The sequence below is a fragment of the Monodelphis domestica genome, chromosome 6 (genome assembly GCF_027887165.1).
Source record: "Monodelphis domestica isolate mMonDom1 chromosome 6, mMonDom1.pri, whole genome shotgun sequence".
Lineage (NCBI taxonomy): Eukaryota > Metazoa > Chordata > Mammalia > Didelphimorphia > Didelphidae > Monodelphis > Monodelphis domestica.
In genome coordinates, this window is record NC_077232.1 from 250798817 (window position 1) to 250811063 (window position 12247).

Genomic DNA, 12247 nt, shown 5'->3' on the forward strand with positions numbered 1-12247 from the left:
AGTGACCTACTCAGGTATAATATTAGGTATTCAATAAATATATACTGAATGAAAAAAAGTAATTTTACATGCAAATTTTGTGGATCACATGTGTTCCACAAAGTCCTAAATAAGGAAAAGAACAGTTTAAAAACAAATTACATTATTTACTACAGTTTTAAAAAAAACCTATGATTAAGACAATGTAAAATACTATACTTAAAAGAACTTGTTAATAAAAAATAAAGCTAGATAAATTTTGTTATTTAGAATTGTCCCTTTTAGGATGTATAGAATCAAGCTGGAAAGGATTTTAAAGGTCAATTATCTAGTCTAAAACAGACTTGCACAAGAATTCCCTTTGCAGGGCCAGTTAGGTAGCTTGGTGGATAGAGAGCTAAGACTGGAAATGGAATGTCTTCTGTTCAAATTTGGCCTCAGACACTTCCTACCAGTGTGACCCGGGGCAAATTCATATGGCTCTTCTGCCTTAGAATCCACATTGAGTACCTGTGTATTTTAAGTATTTTAAGACAGATGTGGGGGGGAGGGGGGGAAGAAAGAAAAAAAATTCCCTTAAAAAACATTTCTTACCAAGCAATCATCCAAAAGACCCCCAAGTCCTCAAGCGAGGGAAGTCATTATCTCCTTAGGTAGCCCAGTTTTATCTTTTGATAAATCTAACTACCCTACATTCACCCTAAATCTTCCTTTCTGCAACTCCAATCCATTACTCCTAGCCCTTCCCACTGGAGCCAAGAAGATAGAACTGGTCAAACCTATATTCCATATCTGTTTCAAAGACTGGAAGACAGCTACCTTCTCCCATCTCCAACCAATCTCTATATGGCATGCTCTAGAGACCCTTCACAATCCTTGCTGATCTTCCAGACCAGTGATGGTGAACCTTTTAGAGATGGAGTACCAGGCCCAGATCCCATTCAACCCCCCACCCCCCATGGCATGCTGTGCTCCTCCCTGCCATGGAGTGTCTGGTGTGCCCTGCTCTCACCTTTACCCAAACAGGGGAGGGAGGAAGTACTCCCATTAGGCTGCTGGGTGGAAGAGCAAGTGAAAGGAGGAATGTTCTCAGAGAGTGTAGAAAGGGGGAGGGGAGTGGCCCAAGCTCCTGTGAGCCATCCACCTTAGCCCCATGTGCTCCCATTGGGATGCTGGGCAGAGGGGTAGGGATGTGAAAAAATGTCATTAGGCACAGTGGAGAGGGGGAGGGAAGCAGCTCTGCCCAAGTCCTTCTGCCTTCTAGTAACAAACTGGGGAAGGAGGAGGCTTCGTGCCCAGAGAGGGCTGTGTGTGCCATAAGGTTTGTCATCACCATTCTAAACAATCTAATTTTTTTTTTAAGTTGACTTTATTTTTTTCAATTGACAAAACCTTTGCTCTCCAACATTTTAAATATGAGAATATTATATTCCAAAACATCACTTGATAGGATCAGAAGCCAGGACTGCCATCTCCTTCATTCTAGATATTATACTCCTCTTAATGTAACATACATACCATCACAGTAGCTTTTTTGGGCTATTATATCATATATATTATATATGAAGTGCTGTATTTCTTGTACAATTAGGTTCTTTCCCCCTATCTTTAATCTCTTTGGGATACAGACCTAGTAGTATTATTGCTGGGTCATAGGGTATGCACATGATGGCCCTTTGAGCATGGTTCCAGATTGCTATTCAGAATGGTTATATCAGATTTGCAGCTCCAACAGCAGTAAATTTCTTCCTTGAACACTGATCATTTTTCTTCTTATTTTAGCCAAGTCTGATGGGTGTGAGGTGGTACTTTCATGTATTTAAAAAGGTTGATTTTTGGAACCTAGTCCAGTTTAATTTATGAAAAGAATAAGATGAGAAAACTGCCATTTATCTCTCATTTCTCAGCTCCTAAAATTCATGACAGGACTTTCTGAATTCTCCAAATGACACTTAAATTGTAAACAACTATCTGTTTTACAAATCTTCTCCTAGTATAATTCAATGACTATGAGATGTCAGCCTTTAAAGTTCTAGAAAATTCTTCTGTAATCTTAAAGGAAGACCAAGGCCAATGGTACTTAAAATGGTTTTTATCTAAAAAATAAACCAAAACATACCCAACTAGTTAGGCAAGACCACCTCTAGAACTGGAATTGCTTTTTTCCAGAAGTGAGATAGCATTTACAATAGATAGTGCTTTATGGTTTCAAATACATTATCTCACTTGATCCAAGCAGCCCTGTAGGTGCTATTGCTATCCCCATTTGAGTTGAGTTCCGCAGTGACTTGCCCAGGGTCATACAGCTACTAAGTGCCAGAGGCAGGATAGAAGCTAAGTTCAGCACACTTTCACACAATGATTATCAATAAGGGTATCAAGAACATATGCTAGAATATGCTGATAGTTTTTATAAAGTCACAGTATGAAAAGAACCAAAAATCTGCCTTGTCTATTATTGGTATGTCATCCATACTGAAAGAAAAAGTCTGACCTGTGAAGAAATTACCCAAAACAGACTGGGCAACCAGAGTCGGCAAGTCTTGAGTTAGGAATCAGTCATCATTTGTAGATTTCCCATATACTATGTGTGCATCTACTTTATATCCTAGGACTTGTCTTGCCAAAGGAAAAGCAGAGCCTCTGAACTGACTCTTTAAACCCAAGGAAGAGTACTATGGAAAGCTGTGACGGTCTATAAAAGGCTAGGCTAACTACGCTGTTTTGAAGTTAGTCCAAAAAAATGAGACCTATATTTTTCAACTTTCAAGGAAAAAATAAATGGAAGAAGGAGTGTATATTACAGAACTCTCTAGCTTCTAATTCCTCTCAAATTGGGATCACTGAAGATCTACCCTGACAGTGATAGCCTGGGAAGAACAGTAGAGGTCGGATTGGAAGCCACTTTTGTGTGTCACCATGGATGATTCATCATTTCTCCTTTACTGGGGCAGTTTCTCATACGTAAAGATAGGGACTAAATGACCACTCAGGCCCCTTTCACTATGATTCTAAAGGACTTATTCTTCAAACAGCCACCAGGGAATTCTCTAAAACACAAAATTGATAGTCATTTCTCTATTCAATAAACTCCAGGGGTTCCTATTACCTATTTTGGTTCAAATGCTGCATATTTAAAGCTCTTCATCACCTGGATCTTTCTTCCTCCTTTTCTAGACTTTTTTTTTACACATTCTCTTCCTTTCCATATAGTCTGGGGTCCAGCCATACATACCTACTGTTTCTCCAACAGGTCACTCTGACAATGTTGACAATGACCTCTCCCTCACCAGAGCTCTTTGCTTCTACTACATGTATCTTTACAACATACCCACTAGTGCGAATGTCCTAACTCCTCTCAGATTATAAGATACTTGAGGGCAGGGACCACTAGTTTTTCATCTTTTTATCACTGCCGTGTAGCATAAAACTGTGTGTGCTCCACGGAATTGTTTGTTGGATACCACTTCACTTCTCCAGGGAATTAAAAAGTTCAAGCTGGAACAGGGACACTGACTACCGATGTGAAGCCCATAGTGGATCTCCATTATTGCCCAAGTGAGGGAGTGCTTAGTAGGTGCTGCAAACTTCTTTTCAAGCTATTAATAATAACAATATAATATTGAATACCCAAGAGAAAGAGAAAAGTGCACTTAAGGCAGAGGACTGACTGCATTGGTTCAAATGCTGGCTGTTCAACTGACTAAGCAGTATGACTGAGACACACTACAAAGGGAAGATTTCTTCATATGTAAAAAAAGGGGGCTGAAAAGTCCTTTGAGACTTTCAATCACTTTTGCATTCCCTGGGCAGATCTAGCACAATGCCCTCTTCCAAATAGAGGCTTAATAAAATGTTTGGGAAATTGCATTTTTGTAAAGACCAAAGAGAAAAATATCTTGCTAGGCACTAGGATGACCCAGAGTCTAGTATGTTAAGTCCTGTTAGGATATGTCCTTTGATTTCACATCGACCACATGGCACTCTTATTACCAACCTTGTGAAAGCTTTCAGGGTCTCACCTAAGGAAGCAAGAACTGGAGGAAAACCACTGAAACTCCAGCTTTGAACTCCCAAAAAGCAGTATTATTATTACTGGCCCCCAAATTTAAAAGTTAGGATTTCCTCCTCCTGCTGCCTTCTGTGGGCCGTCTGACAATCTATCATCACCTAAAATTTTTATTCAGTCAACAAACCATTTCTTGAACAGTTTTCAAAAACAAACAAAAAACCTGTACACCAGAGACTACACAGAATTAGAAAGAATGAGAAGCTAGATAGTTGATTCTGTTACTTGTTAGCAGCTCTGGCAACATATTTGCTAAGGAAAGGAGAAGAAGCCATTATTAGCTAGGATAAGACTCTTAAAACTAGCTAGCCACTATGGTGTAGTAGAGAAAGAACACTAAAGGACCTGGGTTCAAATCCAACTTCTGACAAGTTAGTGTCTAACTCTGGGCAAATCACTTAATAGCTCTGGAGCTCATCTTCTTCATCTGACCATGGAACCCGAGGGAGTGGGAACAAATGGCTGCTTCCAGCTCTAGATCTAGGATCCATCCCTAGCAAAAGCATATTTCATTCCTTTCTCTTCTGAACTCCATTCATTCTGGGTCTCCAGTTACCCTCAACTCTTTACAACCAAGGAACATTGGAAATGTCAAGGCTCAACTATTCCCTCAGCCAGTACACAAAACTTGGGAAAAGTATGCTGGACAACTTCGGAAGTAGGTTTATGAGAAAGGATCAAGAAATGGATTCAGTGATTCTCCAGTGTGAAGTATCAAGAAACACCAAGAAGCAAATAAATTCCCATAAAACCCAAGTTACACCTGCTGGGGCGAGAAAAGCCTAAATCCTCTGGGGGCGAGTTTTTAAAGTCTACAAGAGAAATTAAATGATAACCTTTATTAATCAACCAGGATAGTTAGAAGAATTCAAAGCCCTCCTGGAGAAGTTCACTCTTCCAAAGTTAATAGCTAGGATGTACGAGATTTGCAAAGCCATTTATAAATATTACCTAGCCTTCCTCCCAACAACTCTGGGAGGGAAATGCTATTATTACACTCATTTTACAGATGGAGAAACTGAGGCAAACTGACCTACCCAAAGCCCCAGAGGTAGTTAGTATCTGAGGTTATATCTTTACTCCAGGCCTAGTGCTCTCTCTATCTGCTATGTGACTGAAAGAAGCAAGACCAAGGACCTTGGATTGCTAGTTTGTAAATGCTATCTGTAAAATCTTACTACTTCTCTCTAGTAACCATAGTGTAGAATTCTTAAAACCATTTAATCCAAAATGTTTTAATTAGAAAACCTGGCTAAAATAACTATCCCAAACTAATTATATTTCAGCTTAACATGTGATATATTTCTCTATATTAATATCCAATAATCTTTATTGGCTAAATCTAATCCCAACAGTTCAGCAAAGTCAGAATGCTTGACCACACCACAAAATAAGAGAACTAAGGGTTTCTGTACCGTATAACAGAATTGTGTTGTTGACCTAAAATGGCACAAGGAAAAAAGTCACAAGGGAAGTATAATCTATGGTACACTGGCCATATTCCTTTTTATTCTTAGCATAGGAATGATCACAAAACCACAGATTTAAATACTAAAGGGACCTTAGAAAAGTCAACTAGTCCAACCTTCATTTTACAGATGAGAAAACAAACCTAGAGTGGTCACTAGCCTAAGATCACATATGTACTAAATTAAATAGCAGGATCTGATCCCAAGTCCTCTGACAACTGACTACAGATCCAGCATTCTTTCTACCATACCATAGGATATCATTACAATTGCTTTGTTGGGAAAAAAAAAATTCTCCTACTCTGACGATTGTCTTGGTGTCAAAGTGGCTGTGGTATCATCTTAAAGACTATGTCAGTGAAGTCCAAGATCTGGCAAATTTTACTGAGCTAGAAAAGCTTCAAGTCTTGGGGGAGGGTAGGCCTCCTGCATGCACCTGGTGATGGGCTGCACATTTCTCATTCAAATCCCAGACTAACAAGTTTACAAAAACCTGTCCCTAGAATGATCTAATGGTGAAATTTTTGATCACAGCAACCCGAGTCACTACGTTTCAAGGTCCAGATCTCAATGAAGAGATCCAGATCAAACAAATAAGTGAAACTTTTATATATGTACAATGCATGCAAAGTCCTCAAGGAATTTCTAATCTAATGGAAAGTTTCTGCTTTACATACCACTATTTTTATTTCCCAGTATCTAGTCTTGAATAGAGTAATAAATGTTTATTGGAGTGAATTCAACCATTAGAACCAATATGGCGTAAAGACAGCAAAAAATAAGAAAAATAATTAAAAACACCAGACAATAGGCACTAAGCACCACCCAAGGAAGATTTTCCAGAATATTCTAGAAATCTGTATCAAATTGCATAGACAGAAATTAAGCATCCAGATATGCACATTATCACCATGGTGATGTCTTCATAAAAGGACCTGATGCTTCTGTTAGCTATAAATGAAAAGAAGAAACTTGAACCAGATGCTCTGATCAGAAGAGACTTCAGGCATACTAGGGAGTACTCGGGTTATTTTAAATTTTATATGTATTCTCAGAGTTGAAGGATTTCTGATACCTAACAGGAAAATACTAGATGAATTTTATCTAATATCAAACTTTGTAATACAATCAACTTTATCTTTTCTTTGCATTATTGGCATCTCTAAAATGATATAATTGTGTGCTTCCCCCCACCCCAGCATACTTGTGGAAGCAAACTAATTTCTAGTATATCCAACAACTTCAAAAGTACTTCTGATTAAGTCTTTTAAGAGTGAAACAAAGCAATGAATGGGCTTAGACAGCCTTTCAGTTTAATTTCTACTTATGTTATGTCAGATAGACAATTGTAAGTACTGGAGAAGGAAGGTCTAGCTTAATGACTTGCCACACAGTTCTTTGCTTGAAAATTTAGTTTCTACCTTGATAGGAATTATAATACAGAAATGAAAAAAAATGACTACTGAAAAATACTGAATATTTCTGATGTAAATATAAATCATTCCTAAAAGTTAATCTGCTGCTCAAAAGAAAAAATTTAAGTAAATGATTCCAAAAGTTGTGAATGAAGAAAATGAAGAAAACTTTCAAAAATGTAAGCAACAAGGTGGCTTATTGGGCAGAGAGCCAGGCCTGGAGATTGGGGGGTTCAAATCTCAATTCAGTAGTAGTGTGACCCTGGACAAGTCATTTAACTCCAATTGCCTAGTCTGTGCTGATCTATAGCCTTGATACCGATTCCAAGACAGATGGTAAAGGTTTGAAAAAATGTAAACAACACAACTACTGGTTTCTAATTAAGGACAAAAAAGGGTTTAGGGTTTTTTTTAACATAATTTTTTAAAAATTCTTAAATGGAAAAAAGTTGTGGCCAAAACAAAACAAACAAAAAACACCAGCATAGCTATCACCCTTCATTTGGATTTCCAGCTTCTCTGTTCACAATCCTTTAAAAAAATGATGATCTACACATTTTTGATAGATATATGATGGATTCAAGATGCAAAATGAGACATACATATCTGGACTTGAAAAGTGGGAACTTGTTTTGTTCACTATGCTTATTTGTTACAAAGATTTCATTTTTCTCTTGAATGTTTAAGATTGTGGGTAGGAGAAATAAATGCTTGTTTAATGAAAAGTGAAATAAAAATTTAGATCTGAAGAGTTCCATAAAGTAAAATATTGAGTTATAGTGTGATACTATATGGATATATAAAGAATTAGAAATGAATGCTGAATAGGTAACTACAAACTATATGAGTTAATGCACTTCTTTAAAATGACTAATGGATGCCAACAGTAACATAATCCTCCCGGCACAAATAATTTTCCAAATTGTTTCCCTTAGGTCAATGTGACAATTGCATTTCTTAAGCACTCACCAACAAACTAGGGTTACAAATCAAAGGCACCAAAGATAATTCACAATGTCAATAATCCCCAAAGAAAATTAAAATTCAGTTAACCATAGGAGCCATAATGTTTGACTGCTTAGAAAATGTGGGTTTATGTAGCTCTAAAACATTTTTTTCATTTTGTAAATCAAATTTGGAACACTCATGAGAAAAAAAAATACACAACAAAAATATTATCTCTATATATTGTGTGAAGTAGAACCTATCTTAGCCATAGAAAATGACTGTGTCAATCAATGAACATAATCAAAATAATTTACTAATTAATCAAAGGTCATAATAAATTAATAAAATGAATTAATATTAATAAGTTAATAATAAAGCAGGACCATCACTAAGTGATCTGCCATAAAATCAACTATGCAGGCTTTGGATAAACTAATAAAGAGTCCACTCCCTTTTACGAAAAGTATAAATTAAAAAAATTTAAGTAGAAATTGAGCTAAATTGTATATAACATTTAAAATTTTATCCATCCTTTAAAAAAACTGAAATTTCGATAATTTTGGGGTTGAAGAGGTAGGTTGGCAGAAAGATAAAACACTTCCTTCTCCAATTCATGGTTTCAAGACTCAGACTGGTAATGATTTCAAGTTCTAACCAAAGAAGATAAAACTAGTCCACTTTGCCTAAACCCATTAATATTCCTCTAACGGGGGATGTATTTACTTCTTGGAGATAATTTTTCAGCTCAAACTCCTGAATTACTCAATTTACAAGAACCTCCTTTATAAACTGGCTTTCTCAATTTCAAGGGCGACAAGGCCACAACTCAATGCAAAGAGCACCCTATTCGGTCCCAGGGTTTATGTTTATCTGTGTGTGAGAAAAAGAGAAGAAAGGCAAACAAGAAGATCTAGAGGAAGGAAAGATAAACAGTTATGGGGAGTTGGGGAAGAGGGAGGGCAACACCTACATCGAGGGGGGAGGAGGTGAGGGTGGAGATGTGGGGTGTGATAGAGACACAGGAGAGCGGGACAGGGAGAGAAGGAGACATATGGATGGTCAAGGAGACACACGGGGAGATAGAGGGAGGGAAAGACAGACACTAGAAGAGAAGAGAAAAACACATAAAGGGGGAGGGAATACAGGGGACGAGAGAGAGAGAAAAAGGAAGAAGGCAGAGACAGAGAAACACAGATGGACGGCTCGGTGGCTCCGTGGTTACAAGCCAGGCCTCGATGAGAGATCCCGGGTTCAAATTTAGTCTGTGACACTTCCTAGCTGTGTGACCCTGATAAAGTCACTTAACTCCCATATGCTTACCCCTTATCGCTTTTCTGTCTCGGCACTAATAAACAGACGGGAGGTAAAGGTTAAAATAGGATCCACAAGGAGCCACACAGAGATATACAGGTGTATGGAGAGTGAGGTGTTTGTTCCCCATCTCCTCCCCAACCATTTCAGAGACAAACTTGCAGGATGGGGGAGGGAGACAAATCAAATAGTTTCCTTCCGAAAAGGAGCAGGTGTCAATTGCTACAAACTCCGGAAGCCCGTAAGGAGCAGAGTAGCAGAGGCAGCAACAGACAACTCCAGCCCCCGAGGGTCGGGATTACAGTTGCAACCCCAGTGCATACTGATGCGCAATTGTCTGCAAACTTAAGCCCTAACTTGGGCTGGAGTTCCGCAGCCGCGCCGCAGCAATCGTGGCCGTCTGCTTCTTCCCTCCCCCGCCCCGGCCACCCGGGGAGCGCACCCCGCCGGTCGACCTGACCCAGCTCGCTTTTCCTGCCTCCGCGTGAGTCTAGCCCAAGAGGGAGGCCGGGCCTCTGGAACGGTCCCCTCCCGGCCCTCGGATTCCTCGCGCCTCCAGGCCGGGCCAGGCCGGAGCCCCCGCCCGCCGTAGGCCCCACGCGCCGCCCGCCTGCCCGCTTCCCCCTCTCGCGGCCGGCCTCACCGTTCTGGTAGTGCGGCGCCGGGCTCGGACCAGCGGGGGCAGCCGCCGCTCCGAGCCGAGGCGGGATCCTGGCGCTGGCGGCGGCGTGGGGGTGCGGGGCGCCGGCAGGGGCGGACATGACCGGCGGCGGCTCCGGCTCCTCGTCGGGGAGGGAGGGAAGGAGGGAGAGGGAAGGGGGGGGGAGGGAGGCGGGAGGAAGAGGAAGGAACGCGCCGGGCGTCACCAAAAGGATCGAACCGGAACCTGGAACTCGGCGGCGCGCAGACGTTCCGCGGGAGAACCTACGCTACGCCAGCCGCCAGCCGCCAGCCGCGCGCCGCCGCAGCTCCGCCGCTGCCGGGAATCCCTAGCCTCGTTGTCGTCCTCGTCCTGCCCTCCTCTTCCCCGCCCCCTCCCCCGCTGTCCGTCTGACGTCGCCGTCGCAGCGCCCTCTGGCGTCGACTCTCCGAAGCGCGGAAGCTCCGCACCCGAATCGGGGTTTCTCAGCTGATGCCCTGGAGCGGGCCTTCCCCTCTCTCCCTCCCTCTTTCCAGCCCAGCCTCCCTTGGTGTATCCCACTAAGAATGGAATGCAGGGAGCCCGGAGGTTGCCCAGCTAGGAACTGCCTCCTTCAGTCAGCCTCGAGAGCTGCTAGCGGCGTTCCAGACATCTTCGAAGTCCTAGAGCCGAGAGTGGGCTAGGGCAGGGACTTCCGAGTAACTCACTCAGCACTGCAGCTTCATTTTGCGAAGGAGGCTAGAGGTGGGGTGGGGCTGCAGCGTGAGCGGAGCGCTGGTGCCAGAGAAACTGCGCGTAACTGGGGGCTACATTCTGAGTTCGAGTCCCACCTCAGCTTCTTACTACCTGGGTGAGAAGTCGATGAACTTCTCTGCGCCCTAATTTGCACATCTGCAAAATGAGGAGATAGGACTAAATGACCTCCAAACCTATATCTCTGATCCACTGTGGTTTTCCCACGTGTGAGTTGTGTTTCCCCATAAGACTATAATTTCCTTAATAATCTAGCATTTATAGAGTACTTTTTAAGATTGGCAGAAGACCAGAGTTTTTTTGCATTCCTCAGTGCTTGCTGTACTTAGTCCTTAGTGAATGCTTAATAAAAGCTTCGCCTATCCTTCCATTTATTCATGAATCTATCCAGGGATCTAGATATCTATCCTATGTACTTAACTTTTATAGTGATTTATTTAACCTATCCTAAATCTATCCTATCTATGCCTAATTATCCTATCTCTTTCTTCTTTGGGTGTATCTGTATCTATCTCACCAATCTATCTATTTTTATCTATCCTATCCTAGCCATCTATCCTATCTATATCTAATTATCTGTCCTGTCTGTCATCTTAGACTATGTCTGTATTTATCCAAATTATATTTATCTATCCTGTACTATATTCCCATCATATCTCCATGCACTTATCCTTCTATTTATCATCTATAGATCTCTCTGTATCTACCCCTCCTATCTGTACCTAATTATTCTAGCTATCATCTTCTGATATATCTGTGTCTATCTTCCCATGTCATCTTTCTATCCTATCTATATCTGCTTATCCTGTGGATCTATCTGTATCTTCCTTTCCTGTCTGTGTCTGCTTATCCTTCTATCATCTTTGTCTATGCCTTTAGGCTCACTATGTTTATCATGTGAAAATCTATCTACCCATCTAATCTCTTGTTTATATGCAATTATCCTTCTATGCTATCTATATTTATCCTTCTATCATATCTATCCAGGTAATCTATCTATAACTACTTATCCTTCTATTTATCATCTATGAATCTATCCATATCTACCTATTCTTTCTATATCTAATTGTCTTCCAATATCTTTGGATATATCTGCAACCATCTAATCTACACTTATCCTTCTATCTATCCATTTAGTCTGTCCTATCTATATCTAGTTATCCTTCTATCCTGTCTATCTCTTTGAATATATCTATCTATCCTATCTATATCTATCCTTCTATCGATCTGTCTAATCTATCTATCCTATCCATAACTACTCATCTTTCTGTATATAATTTATGGAGCTGTCAATATTTCATTGATATCTTCTATCACCTAGTCTATATCTGCTTAACTATCCTATCTATCATCTCTCTACCCCTCTATTCTATCTATGTCTTTTCTTTTGTCGATTATTTGTATCCACTTATCTAAACTTTACAATCTATCTATCCTATTTATGTTTGCTTATCTATCCTATTCTCTCTACTATGTACTTAACAGCATCAACATTTAGTATGTGTGTATTGTGTGTTGGGTTGTCCAGATGAAAGTAAAAAATGAGATAGGAAGGAAGGAAAAAAATCTGAATTCTTGAGATAGAGGAAACCTGGTGTTGGAATAAGAAGCTAGATGGTGCAGTGGATAGAATTCTGGACCTGGAGTCAGGAAAATGAGGTAC

At 40.5% G+C, this 12247-nt stretch overlaps 1 protein-coding gene across 6 annotated transcripts in view; it reads right to left on the reverse strand.

The window, feature by feature from the left end:
• The window catches only part of SEC24B (SEC24 homolog B, COPII coat complex component), a 92808-nt gene extending 81866 nt beyond the window's left edge, over positions 1-10942 (reverse strand). For all 6 annotated transcript variants that reach the window (XM_056803095.1, XM_056803094.1, XM_056803093.1 and 3 more), the window contains exon 1: positions 9835-10942. In XM_056803095.1, coding sequence (XP_056659073.1) covers positions 9835-9952 — 118 coding nt within the window. In that variant the 5' untranslated portion in view covers positions 9953-10942. The remainder of the gene's footprint in view (positions 1-9834) is intronic.
• Between the last annotated feature and the right edge of the window lie 1305 nt (positions 10943-12247).